We start from the raw sequence: 14,169 nt of genomic DNA, 5'->3' as shown, positions 1-14,169 counted from the left end.
ACCCCCTTTTCTCTCCATCGCTGCATCTTATTTGTTCTCTGGGAACATTCCCGGCTTTCCGTCTGCCCTTGTTTTTCACCTTTTTCCTTCATCTCACCGCGTCTCGACCAACATTTTATCTCTATTTGTCTTTCTCTGTCTGCCTCTGCCTCCTCTGGTGTTTTGCAGTCTCCGTGTGGAAGGCTTGGATGTAGCGGTTTATACCCTCATTAGCTCTCTGTCACCATGACTGATCACTAAGTACCACCGGGAATCAAAAGACACCTATTAAAACAGCAGCCGCCTGCTTTATGTATGAGTGCGAGTGGGTGTGTGTGTGTGTGTGTCTGTGTGTGTGAGTGTGAGTGTGTGAGAGAGAAAGAGAGAGAGAGAATGTGTGTGTAATTCAGGTTGACATTGTGTGTGTTTGTGCGACATGAGAGAAAGAACGAGTAGGTGTTTTTTCATAGCACTGGAATCAGTGTCTATTAGACATAGGCAATCACTGTGTATGTGTGTGTGTGTGTGTGTGTGGGTGTGTATTTATAAAATCCTCAGTTATGATCTGCTGAGTCACATACACCTTTGACCACATAATAGTTAATTTAAATCTGAATTACATAATATTGCAATATGTAAACACACTTTTGACCACACAGTAATTTGCTTAAATATGAATCCACTAGCCAAAAATCTCAACTCATACCGGTACTTTCTTCTGTTAGCAAACATGTTGTTTAGCTACTGGTGAACGACTATATTGCCACTGACTATATTAATTACAAAAACTAAGAGATTTCTTGAACATTTGAATTCTTTCTTATTGCAATGGTGTGTTCACAAAGTAGCTGAAGCATCATTCCTAACAATCCCTCTCAGCTGTAAACCACGGCCTGTCATGGCTTACTGCTTGTATAACTGCATGTCATGTGTGCATTACTGTATGTTCTGCATGTGGGTGTACTTACGGGTGCAGGGCATGGACGCCGGGTCCGTCTCGGAGCGGAAGTATCCCTTGTCGCAGGCGCAGGAGGTGGATCCCTCTCTGACCGAGTAGCTATGGAGGGGACACTTGGAGCAGGAGCCGTCGGTCGCCAGAGCGCGGTAGTAGCCGATCTTACAGGCTGGAAGAGAACAAACACAGTCAGGTTTAGGCTTAGTGGGATAGGATGATCAGTTTTCAGATTCGTTTTTTAAGCCTTAATATAAAACACAATGAAATTGGGTCATGGCAGCAGCAAATAAGTTTTGGTGGTAAGTGACATTAGATGCAGGGACTTTGCCATAGCTGAGGGTTTAGGGAATTGATGTGCCTGACATAAAATAGTCGAGTTCCAACAGCAGGGAGGGAGGAACAGTATGATCTTGTCTGTTTTTCCCCCCATTAGCAACAGGCAAACAATCCATTCCTCTAGTGGTTTCTTTTTCTCTTCCCCCCATCCTACCTCCCTTTGTCTAATTTTTTCCTCGCTATCTGTCTTCGCTGCTTCCTTCTATTTCTCCTCTCTCAAAAACCTGTATTCGATTATCAAAAATAACAGAAGAGGAGAGAAGCGCACTAGTTGCTCTGACACAGAGAGAATATTGAATAACCACCCCTTGTCTTTCTCCCAAATTTAAACTATGCTCTATTGGCAGGACTTGGAGCTGCGATGAAACCGGAGCCATTGGCATTTCAGACCATTTAACAAACAAATGCCACCGCACTTGGCACACCGGGACCCCTGTCACTCTTCTAAGCCTGTTTTCACCCTATGGGCCTAACACACACACACCCACACACACACACACACAACGCATGTCTGAAATGGCAACCTAAGTGACACTTTTCCTACTTTGGCGACAGTGCTCGCCTTTCTTTTGACTGACAGTTTGATTGGAGGGCTCGTCTTTCAAGGAGTTTCTCTCTCGTCTATCCGTTCCTATAATGGCCGGGGAAGCCTGGCTGGGTTATATTTCACCCCCTGAGCGCTGAACCAGAAGGGGAGGACAAAAGAACAATTCTCCGAGAGGTGCGGCACAGACAGTCAGGACACCGATTGGACCAAATAGCCTGTCAATCAACGAGGCGGCCGTGCGCTTGGCGATGGGCGGCGATTGGTATTGAGGCCAGAGGGCCGGTGGTTTGGGTTTTGGTAGAGTGGGAGTGGTGTGCATGCGTGCGTGTGTGCGCGCACGCGGTGTGTGTGTGTGTGTGTGTGTGTGTGTGTGTGTCTTGTTATGATGTAAAAAGACCCACTGGAGACAGATGGGTAAATCCATACCCAGTATAAATCAGATAATTACACTTTTCTAGTCTATAGGGGTAAAGCGATCCTCCCCAGCTCACACACACACACACACACACAATCACACACTGAGGCACACTGCCCGAAACATGCGCTCACGAACACATACGCAACCCGGTTCCATAATTGCATTCAAAGGCATGAATTTCCACGCCACAGTCATAAATACAGGAGGGAATCCTGCATACAAAAGAACAGTCTCATAAACAAACTCCCACATGCATTTGCCACACTAGAAATCAAATCGGTGCCCGTCCGCATGCACCGCACTCAAGGAGGAAGTCCGTCCTCCAACAAAAACACATTCCGCCGCCGTCCAACAAGCTCGCCCCATACGCACGCAGCACAAACAGCAGAGGGAATCCACAAACCCCCGAAAATGCAGGGAAATCCCTCTCTTTGGAGGCGTAATAAAGTTGGGCTCTTTGCCCCGCAGCCTTCTCCTCTCTAGCGGCGCGGCTGGATTAGCGTTAACCGCGCCGGGCTAGCTGCTACCTGCTGAGCCTTTCTCTGCCCGTCCCCACTCAGTCAATCAGGGCTAAATCCCTGCCGCTTCACTCGCTAACGCTAAGCTAAGGGCCTCTTTGATTATAGCCTGCGGGGGTGCGCGAAGCCTCCATTTCTTCTCTTCACAGTTGCAAAAAAAAGGAGGGGAGATTAGTCGGGAGGCACTTTGTGTTATCTCTCTATCTTTAAAGAGGCCCCGGGAATCTTTTAACGCCCCATCTCGTCGCTAGAGGACGGGACGCATGGGGACTTGTGGGTATTGTTTGAGGGGGGTTGTGACCGATTCAGGTGACAAAACACGAGGTTGCCGTCGGGGTTTGTGAATGTGCGCTGACCAGGAAAAGTGTCCAGAGGGGAGAGCGGGGTCAACCAGCTGTTTTGGACTTATGTTCCCTCGCTTAAAAGCTGGAGGGAGAGTTAATTGAGCCCCATGCTTCACGGCCCTTGGGCCTGAGCCTCTTTAAAGAGACCACTGCCACATTCTAAGAGCGGGCCGCCTCACACTGTGCACGCTTGATGAGTTTTTCACCCGTCAATTATTAAGCTGTCCCGGGCTGACCCACAGGCCGTCCCAGAATCCTTCGCTCGACTCCAAATCCCCGTTCGCCGTAGATACGCTCTGGCTATCTTCCCGCGGTTTGCGATTCCGCGTCGCAGAAATTGTGTTTGAAAAGGCGATGTCAACATATGAGGAGTTGTTTATAGCGGCGACTGCCCCGCAGAAAGGAAAAGGCACGGGGAAAAGAGAGGTCGATATCCAAGTAAAGCTGGGGAATTTGCTTCCCATTAGGAGTGTGTGTGTGAGGAAAGAGACCACAGTAGTGGGTGGTCCAAGAGACCGTGGCTTCAGAGGGGAATCTCCCTTAAGACTCGCTGGATTTATCACTGTCCGGGCCAGCCGTGGCAAACCCACACACTGACGCACACACACACACACACACACGAACACACATGTATTTAGTTTTTATGGGATCTGCGCTGTGAAGCCCTCATCATATCCTCTCTTCTAGTCTAACCCAGTTTTTCCAGACCATCTTTTTTATACCGTCTCCCTTCTCGCCCCATCACTCTCCTAACTCTCCTCTTTATTATTTTTTCTCGCTCTCTCCTCTCATTCTCATTCTCCCTCGATCTCTCTCTCCCGCTCTCCGAGGCTTTCGCTCGGCAGGCCTCCTTTCAGACAGAGAGGGGTTTGTCAGGTGCCAAATCCCTGAGCTGCGAGATCAAAGGCAGACAAAGAGACTGGTGACTTACTGTTCTATTCTGGAAAGGCTCAAAATGGAATCCCTCATAGGCCGGGACATTGCATTCTTCCCCCTGTTCTCCCCCCACCGGCTCTTTCACTCATTCAATCCTCCTCTATTGCTTTAGTCTTTTTTTCCCTTTTTGTCACTCCTTCCTCCGCCCCGTCCCCGTCCCCATCCCCGTTGTCTCTAAGCTGAAGCACGTTTGGGGGGGAAAGGGGGGCGAGGAGGGTGCAGGGAGTGGGTTGAGGGAGTTAATGAGTAGTTTTGTCAGTGTGGCGGGGATTCTGCTGGCTGAATTGGTCGCAACGTGCGAGGGGAGGGGAGAAGGAGAAGACAAAACCGTCGACGCAGCCATCTGCAAAAATAAAGGAGAGCACAAAAGCTAATGATACAATGATGGCTACCCACACGCGAGCCGACTAAAACTTAACTAAGTTCTCCTCATAGTGGCAACTACCTACACGCCAGGCTTGGAATAGCCACGGATGCTCCCTACACTGCAGCCAAAAAAAATACATCTACCCACACACCCACCCACTGCAGCCCACCTTGAGTGACCTGCATGCAAAGCTAGATAGGCAAGCTATTCTGCAGCCTACACAACAAAGCCTCCAATACACTGGGGACCAAAAGCATGAGAGCAAACTCGCGCTACAAAAGCCGTCCAAAAAACCCCAGGAATGTAACACACAACACACGGCACACAATAACTAGGCTTGCCCGGGCAGCACAATCGGTCCCCTTTATAATCAAAAAAAAAAATTAAGTTCAAACTATATCGCTTTCCCCCTCTTTTATCGCCGTGCTTTATTTTCTTTTGGGTGATGAAACTCGGTCACTCTTTTTTAGTCATAACAGACAGTGAGCGCTCTTCAGAAGAGCAGTCGGAGGCGTCCTCACAAAGCCGCTCTTTCAAAAAAGCGAGCGATCGGTTTTCAGGACCTGAGGGCAAGGAGAGCCTTTCCTTCTCCCGCACCTTGAGGAGCCAGCGCTCTCTATTCAACCCGCCTTTTCTGCCTATATCCCTCTCCCTTTGTGTCTCTTCCATCTCTTTCTCCTCCTGTCCCTGTGGAAAGCTGCTCGTTGCTCAGGTGGAGGCTCCTGCTAGAGAGGATTGCTATTCCAAGAGCGCTTTGTTTACCCCCTGGCTGCGGTCCCTAGCTGAATTTTTAAAGCGAGCACTCAAAGTCACGGATGTATACGCTCTCCACTCCCACACAGACATACATACATACAAATAATAACAGACTATCCATATCCATACACCTGAGCCGCTGGCATATTAGCAGGGATAACTAGCTGCTGACCATTAGCATCTGTCAGTGGAACAGCAGGAGAGCGGAGCAGGTTAAGTCATTAATTCCGTCGCCGGGGGTTATTAATTACCTCCGGCCCTGACGGCGACACGCAGCCACACGGCCAGCGAAAGCCATCAGCGTGATGGATGAGGGACACACGGCCACCGCAGCTGATCACCGTGATTGATGACGTACACTCGCCACCCGTCTTAACCTTGACCCGGCGGGGGGAAAAGGTCCCGCAGTAGTGGTACCATCCCTTACAAACGCTAACCAAACAAGTCTAGCAGTGACATCCGGGTTGACATCCTCACTAGTGTTAATGAAGGCTAAGAACAAAAAGCCGCCGAGGCTAACGGCGTTAATAATACAAAAGCCAACCTCGCTGACAATCACTACGGCTTTGCGAGCGGCGGCCGGTGCCAGGGTGCGCCGGAGTTGCCAGCAGTCTGTCTGTCAAATGCCAGATGATTTATAACTGTATTTTCAGCAGCAGAGATCCATCAGCCAAGAGCCACCCAAGACGCTGTCCTAATTAAAATGTCTGTACCTGACACATAGGAACACAAGCCAAAGAACCAGATGAGCAAAAAAAAAAAAAGCCCTGAAAACAAAATAACAGCTATGACAACATTTTTAAACTATCAAAATACGGAGCTCCTTTACACTGATTGTCATCATTTTTTTTACAGCTTTTTCAATCAACTTGCAGTGAGTATACACAGAAAAAAGAGGGTTCTTCAAGGGTTCTTTGGTTGTTTGAGTCACTCTAATGACTCAAACAACCCTCTGACTCGTTAAATATAAAACTGGAAGAATGGAATAAAGATCCCAGTGTGGTTCTTAAAATGTGTTTTGCTGCTTTGGAGCATTTCATACAGCCATAAATGGTTCTTTCCAGCACCATAAAGGAACCATTTGAGCATGGTGCTATAGAGAACCTTTCTAAAAGGGTTATTTGGAGGCCCAGAAAGGATTCTGCTGAGGTACAAGCCTAACAAACGATTTTCCTGGGTCTATATTAGCGCCCCTTTTTGTTAAGAGTGCAGTATGGTGCCCACTATTGTTAGTATTTGGATTGCATAACTGAAACATCGAAATATTGTTCTGAAGACTTCCTGCAGACCAAGGTCTCCGCGTTCTTATTGACACGTAGGCCCCGGCTTCCTCCCTAATTCCTCCAGCCTGGTCTTAAGGAGGCCGAACAGAATGGCGGAACATATTGGTACAATGGCTATATCGGAATAATCTAAAGTATTACACCCAGCCATTTCAGAATGGACACGTCCACTCCTTAGAAAAGTGGGACACAGGGCGTTGGAGGACAATGTTGGGAACAGAAAGAGAGACGTGCAGAGACACAAAAAGAGAGACAGACGGAGACAGAGGAGGAATATTGAACAATAAGGCGAAGTGCACAGAGAGGCTAAATGGCTGAGACCCCGGAACAGACAGGGAAGCTGAGGGAGATAGAAAGAACAGGGAGAGGCAGAGGCTCTAAACAGTTCCATCTTTGTGTGGGGGAACAGTGTTTGACTTGGCCACGGTGGGTGGGGGCCACTCAGATTCCACTTTGGCACCCATGCCAGGTCCGCAAGGGTGGCACCACCCAAAGCCGGGCGCAGCGCCAACCCGCAACGAACCTTTTGTGACCCAAGATTCACACAGCAGGTGGGTAATGGACTATAATGCACGGCAAACAAGACACGGATAAATATACAAACAGCGGCTCACGCACCTCTGCACACCTGCACACAGTCAGGTATGCACACAAAGCCCTTCAAAAGCCCTCTGGACTATACAGATGCACTACCATGCAAGCATGCACACGCACACACACGCACACACTCACACACACATCAACCAAACAGGCTTTGTGTAGGCAGTGCATCACAGAGACAGGAGCACAGCAGGGATGATGGGAGGTAAACAAACTAAGAGTCAAGGTATTGTCTTTGTCCAATTTCCCCAAGGTCTCCAGGGGCCAAAGTCTCATGCTGGGCTTGCGGTGTATGTGTGTGTGTGTGTGTGTGTGTATGTGTATGTGTGTGTGTGTGCCTAAGAAGGGAGGAGGCAGGGTATCTAGCATGCTTTCCTGACATTGTTTACAATGAAAAGAGTTGCATTTCAATTCAATTATGGAAAAAAAGAGACCGGGAGGAGGGAGGGAGGGAGGGGGGGAGGGAGGGGAGGGAGGTTATGCTAATGTTGTTGTGCTAGGGGACACTCGCATCGGCACACACCGCTAAACAATTGGGTGAGTTAAACTATTCTGCGTGCGCTGAGTCAAGGAGAATGGGGCAGGAAAAGGGAGGATGTGCGAGGAGAACGCACACAAACACACAAACACACACACACACACACTAAGAATAGGCGTAGAGGAAGGGGAAGCGATAGGGAAGCGGTCTCAATGGGGCCTCATATCTAATACTGTAAACAAGTGTAAACCACGTGTCACTGCTGTAGCACAAATACATAACAAATCACTGTAATCCCCCACAATACAACACATGTAATAATACAAAGCACAGACAGTTTTGTCGACTTAAAATGTGTAAATTGGACTTTTATTCATTCTTCTACAGCACTGTTTGTACCTGTTCTACGTTCCATGTGTGTGTTTAGTCTCTCTCGCAAATCTCAATGACATATACTTGCACTGATACAGGCTAAACTAATCAAGTATTAACAGTTATTCCAGTGGGAATCAAATCCGTAACACTGACAATTAACCTGCTAGGCTGCATCAGACCACCCTAGCCTGAAGCTAAAAGCTTATCGTCAATATCCATACACACACACACACACACACACACACACACACACACCGACCCGTTTCCCACAGGTGTGTAACCTCAGGTGGCTGAGACGCTAAACTGTCGATGGTTAGAGCATGACATCATTACCGCAAAGCCATATCACATGTACCCCAAAGCAAAAATAAACATGCACTTCCATATCGTGTAGCGAGGAATCCAGTGATGCAATCGTAAATATGGTAAGTAAAAAGGTGATCATAAAAAGAAAAAAAGCCCCCAATCAAAAATCAGTTATATTGTCAGAAAAGCATTAATTTATCACTGATTTGTAGAATCCTTGGGTGTTCTGGAGACAAAATCTGGTCTAACCTGGTATTTGATGGGTGTACCTAATAAACTGGCTGTATGTAACATCATATAACATCAGTTTGATACTATTTAGTGTGATATATACTATGAATTTACCTCAAAAAAAATGTACATCAGCCCGAAAAGGTGGGCAAACTGAGTTAAGGTGGGTTTACCCTCCACTACATCCCTGGTGGGTTCAAATCAACAAGCAAAGAAACACATCAAAAGCACACACACACACACACGTAGACACTCAAGTATGCACAGACACACACACAGAAAACCTAGTTGCCTGTGGTCTCAGAGGTTAGTTTAACATTAACCTTGCTGGTTTCTGAGAGGGGGCTAGGTGGGTTGGAAGGAGGAGGGTAGGAAAGGGGAGACTTACTGGTGAAAAGGAAGGTATTTTTAGGTTGTTTGTTTAGGTAATCCACTTGTAGCTCCCAGACGACAGCCTGTCTGGGGCCACAAAACACCTTCCATTGTGTGTGTGTGTGTGTGTGTGTGTGTGTGTGTGTGCCTCTGTGACCACCGTGCACACCATTGTGTGGTTTGACATTGTGTGCATCTACATACGTTTTTATGTGTATGTGTGTGTGTGTGTGTGTGTGTGCATGTGCGCATACCAGCACTGTGTGTGTGTGTGTGCATGCGCTCAGTGAGTATACATACAAACTTTCCTGGGTCACTAGCTCTTCAACAGCTCATGTCAGCCCAACGAGGCCTCACCCGGTCTCCACTGTGGCTGTCACTGCTTTGACCTTTGACCTGTCCTAGTGTCACTCCTAGGCCTCACTTTCCCCTCTCTCCCTCTCCCTCTTCCTCTCTCCCTCTCTCTCTCAAAACATAGCTCTAGGAATGAGGTCATTTGCTGTCGTGGAAGCGATATCCCCACCAACTTGAAACGGTGTCAGCTTCTGTTGGCATGGGAGCACCCATGACATTAACCTGTAGTGGAGTGGGGGAGTGATGTGTGCATGTGTGTGCATTCCTACGTTTGTAGTGTATATGTGTGTGTGTGTGTGTGTGTGTGTGTGTGTGTGTCCTCATACTTAACTTGTGAGTGCATGCCTTGCCCTCCCCAGCCCCAGGCTAGTTGAACCTGGCCTTGCGGGGGGCTGCGGGGTGTGTAACAGGAGCCCGGGGTTAATGGCTGCTGGTTAGACTGGGTTACTCCGCTAATGTGTAGCGTTTTAGCCTTTAGCTTTGATGTGAGGACAGACGCACAGGCACAGCGATGATGGGAAGAGGCAAACAAAAGGCCGTGAGATTCAGATGCACAGCGAGGCTTTTGAAGTGGATGTGTGGGCGCCACTGGAAAAGAGCCAGAGTCGAGTTTCTGCCGCTATGTTTTGTATTACTTGGACTCCTCCTCGCCCTCTTCCACTGCGAGCGCGTCTGTGGGTCTCTTTTTGTTTCCGTCTCTCACGTTATCTCTCCTTTTCTTTGGAGTTTTCTTTCACCACTTAGGGTGGTGATGTGTACTTGGCAGTTTCGTGGGCGATTTGGGCAGCACCGGTGCCCCGCAGAGTTGTCCCAACGTGTGTGTCACTTCCTTTAATCTCTTTCTAAACACTGCCAGCATCGTATCTCTACACTCTTAACAGAAATGGTTCTATATAGCACCAGAGAATGGTTCTTTAGGCTTGTACCACAGCAGAATAATGCTATAAGCAATCATTTTAGAAAGGTTCTCTATAGCACCATGCTCAAATGGTTCTACATAAACCCCTTATGGTGCTGTAAAGAACCATTTAAGAGCGTATGAAATGCTCCAAATCAGCAGAACTTTACCACACTGAGTTCTTTATTCTGATTTTTCTCTCTATAATCACCATCATTTTCTCTCCCCCTCTCCCTCCTTCCTTCAGGTTAACCAGCTCCCTGTATACACACACAGGTAGTGATATTGGCAGGAATATCCACTGCTGCTCTTGGAGGTCGTGACACGGCCACGCTTCCGCTTGTTCAAAGAGCGATCGCCGCCTGTACCCATAACCCCCCGCTTCATCTTTCACATCTCCGGCCGTTTATCAGGGCCACCCCGACAGGACTCAATTTATCTTTCCCTTTCCTTCACTCTCTCTCACTCTCTCTCTCTCACTCTCTCTTTCTCTCTCTACCTGGATTTCTATGTGCTTCCGCTTCATTTCAATCGCTCACTTTCTCTCGCTTCCTTTTCACCCGATCTCTCTACATTTTTGCTATCGCTCTTTTTCTCTCTCTCCCTCCTCCCTTCACATTCCTCCGTGGTGTGAGTCTTCAAGGGATCAGGTTTTTTTTTTTCCTCCCCTCCAGCAGTATTTGACGGCTCTCTGCGGATCAGGGAGGATCAAGGTTTCTAATCCCACAGACGTGCCCTCCACGCCGGGCTAACGCCGACACACCTCTCCCTTTGGCTGGAGGTGTGCAGCTCTGGATCCCTGGAGCTGCCGGACCCCACGTCCCCAAATTAAATTTCACCACTCCCACAGTGAGATTATACCTCACACACACACCCATGGTGTGTTTGATACACATATAGTAGATGTGTGTACCAAGAGGTTGCCCACCTGATATCTAAGTTCTGGCTTTGTCAGTGGGGATTTTGCTGTGTGAAAAAAGGGATTTGGTGTGTGCTTGTGTGTGTATGTATACATATATATATATATATATATATCTGTGCTTGCATTTATGTATCTTTGTGTCTCTATTGTATGTCTATGAACCTGTTTGCATGAACCTGCATGTGATGATTCTTCCTACATACAAATCACTCAGTACAAGTGTCTGTGCGTGTGTGTGTGTGTGTGTGTGTGTATACGTTTGTGTGCCTATTGTGTGTCTATGAACCTACGTGTGTTTGCATGTAATTATGATCACTCTCCTTCCTACATACAAATCACTCAGTCCCATTCTGTGTGTGTGTGTGTGTGTGTGTGTGCATGCATGTGTGAGTTTGTATATATATCTGTGCTTGGCTGCTTGTATATGCATGTGCTAGTGTCTGTGTGTCTATTGTGCATCTATGAACCTGCATGTGTTTGCATGAACCTGCACGTGCATGTGATCATTCTTCTTCCGACATACAAATCACTCAGTCCAAGTGTGTGTGTGTGTGTGTGTTTGCCCAGGGAGAATGAGCCAGTGTGCCATCGCCTCCGCCATCGTGATTAGAAAAGGGGGGATCTCAGCTCATTAAAATGGGCACCGCGTCCAGACTCAGGGCCCATCAGATTACAGAGCGGCCCTTTATTGCAAGGCTTTTTGTCATAACCCCCTAACTGATTACCACGGGGCAGCCTTTGATTCCCCACTGAACTCTGCGCCCCGCAGAAACAGGATGACGGCGAGGGAGAAGAAAAGACCACCTACTATCGTCCTGGCAGGATAGAGGGAGCTTAAGATAGAAATCAGAGCAAGAGAGAGAGAGAGAGAGAGAGAGGGAGAGATAAAGCACTTTTCAAGGTGTTTGCAATCAGCCTCCCATTGTCAGATAGCGAGGCAGAGTTGGCCGTCCGTCTGAAGAGCCGCTGTGTCGCTTCGTGTGCAGGCCGCGATCGCACGACGCGATCGGAACGTTAATAGAAGTTTATGATACAGCATGTGATACGCCGGGCCGTGACAGATGCACAGAATAAATATAGGACAGATAATGGATCAGACACACACACTCTCTCGCTCTCTCTCTGACACACACACACACACACACACACGCACACACACTTCGAGATCAGCAACACATTGCCCCGGATCAAAGGGATTTCCGTGCAATGGTGAAGCGATGGATGAAGTGCAGAAAAAGCACGGTTGCCAGACTGGAACTAAATCTCTTCCCACTTCACTTCCCCCCCACCCTCCTCTCCCCCTCTCCCTGTTTTTTTTGTCTCTTTTTCTCTCTCTACCTCCCTCCCTCCCTCCTCGTCTCCATCTCCTCCTCTCCTCCTGGCGAAAGAGGTCCATTCTCCCTCTTTTTCGGCACAAAGAAAGTGGCAGAGGCCCTCTTTCTCTTTCATAACCTCTCTCTCTCTCACTCGCTCTCTCCGAAACAGTCCACCCATGCCCACTTGATCGCTGTCCACTTCTCTCTCCATCCGTCTTTCCCTGCCTATACATCCGTCCATCTCTTTTTATAAACCCCCCCCCCCACTTCCCTTCTCTCTCCGTCTGTCAGCCAGGCGAGGGAGAAAATAGGGGAAGGAGAGGAAGAAAAAAAGAAGCGAGCGAAAGAAAAAAGGTAGAAGAGGGGAAAGAGAGCAAGAGGGAGAGTGTGCAGGAGAAAATGGAGGGGAAACAGGCAGCAAAACGCGGGGGGGGGGGGGGGTTGGAAGGCAGGGATAGATAGAAAGAGAGAGAGAGAGAGAGAGAGAGAGAGAGAGAGAGAGAGGTTGTGTTGGTAGAGAGCCGGGGTATTGATTCAGGGCCTTTTGACATGCTAATTTGCTTGCTGACTGCTTTAATCGCTCCCTCTTCCCATCGCGGGCTTCAAAGAGAGGATGCTTTTCAAAAAGATGAGGGAGGAGAGAGAGAGAGAGAGAGAGAGGAGAGAAAGAGAAGAGGATAGTCTGGGTCTAGAGAGAGAGAGAGAGCGATAGGGAGCAGGGAATTTTAGACGGCTATTAAACCCCTTTTTTGACATTTCCGCTACATTTAGCTGATGCTAGCCGACTATCTCGCTAGCTGCACTGCAAAAATGTCCATCTTAACAGGTCATTTAGTCTCATATTCAGTCTTGAAAATGGTATTTTCCTTAAGTGAAAAAACCTACCAATCTGGCTTGAGGTAATTTCACCCATTTCCAATGCAAATCAGCAAATCATTTCGATATTAGTGGAATGCCTTCTACTGCCTTGTTTCAAGACATTAGCACGTGTTTCCACAAAAAAGTGAAACTACTTTGGAAACATGTGAAATTACCGCAATTTTTTCACTTGTTTTAAGAAACAGAAAATTCTAAGACTGAATATGAGACCAAGATGAACAGTTTTTGCAGTGTAGCTCAAAGCTAATTCAATGTCCTATTTACTCTATGCATTTTATGTGCTGCGCTAGTACTTTTAGCAGGCAGTAAAAGAAATGTCCATCTTGACAAGTCATTTAGTCTCATAGTCTCAGTCTTGAAATCTTACTTTCCTTTAAACATCTGAAAAATTCTACCAATAGGTTGAGATAATCCCACTCATTTCCAATGCCGTTTCACTTGTTTCAGGCATTTTCTTCAAATGAGCGTCAGCACTTTGAAACCAGGCAGAATAAAGCAGGCCACTCCGGAAAATTCTTGAAACAAGTGGATTTTCATCAGACACAAGTCCCACTGGCAGAATTCCCTACTTATTTTAAGACAAACGAGCTTTAAAGACTCAATAGGAGATGAAATGAAGATATTCATCGCAGCGCAATCCATCTGCGCGCGTGCCGCGTTAGCGCCGCACTACGTTCAAATAAGCCGGCACTGTGGGAGCGCTGCGCGGCCAGCGGCTCAGGTCACGCTCGACCACCGGTGGCTTCCTGCCCTAAATAGGGCAGCGAGAGCCGAGAGAGAGAGAGAGAGAGAGAGAGAGAGAGAGAGAGAGAGAGAGAGAGAGAGAGAGAGAGAGAGAGAGAGAGAGAGAGAGAGGGGGTGATGAGTGTCAAGAACTGCAAAGGGAACAAACACTGAGGCAGGACGGCAGCCCGAGCAGGAAAAACATTTCAGCACCTCGGCTAATGATGGCTGAATTACCCCCCGCCTCCCCCCCCCCGACCGGCCGAGGGAGGATTT

The 14,169-nt window shown here is 47.9% G+C and overlaps 1 protein-coding gene across 6 annotated transcripts in view; it reads right to left on the bottom strand.

The window, feature by feature from the left end:
• The window catches only part of LOC139927485 (ephrin type-A receptor 4), a 52,837-nt gene that overhangs the window by 27,875 nt on the left and 10,793 nt on the right, over window positions 1-14,169 (bottom strand). For all 6 annotated transcript variants that reach the window (XM_071919642.2, XM_078284198.1, XM_071919638.2 and 3 more), the window contains exon 4: window positions 948-1,103. In XM_071919642.2, the coding sequence (XP_071775743.1) occupies window positions 948-1,103 (156 nt within the window). The remainder of the gene's footprint in view (window positions 1-947; window positions 1,104-14,169) is intronic.

This window comes from Centroberyx gerrardi, chromosome 6 (genome assembly GCF_048128805.1).
Source record: "Centroberyx gerrardi isolate f3 chromosome 6, fCenGer3.hap1.cur.20231027, whole genome shotgun sequence".
Classification (NCBI taxonomy): Eukaryota; Metazoa; Chordata; class Actinopteri; order Beryciformes; family Berycidae; genus Centroberyx; species Centroberyx gerrardi.
Note: the sequence above shows the minus strand (reverse complement) of the source record. Positions and strands in the feature narration are given on the sequence as shown.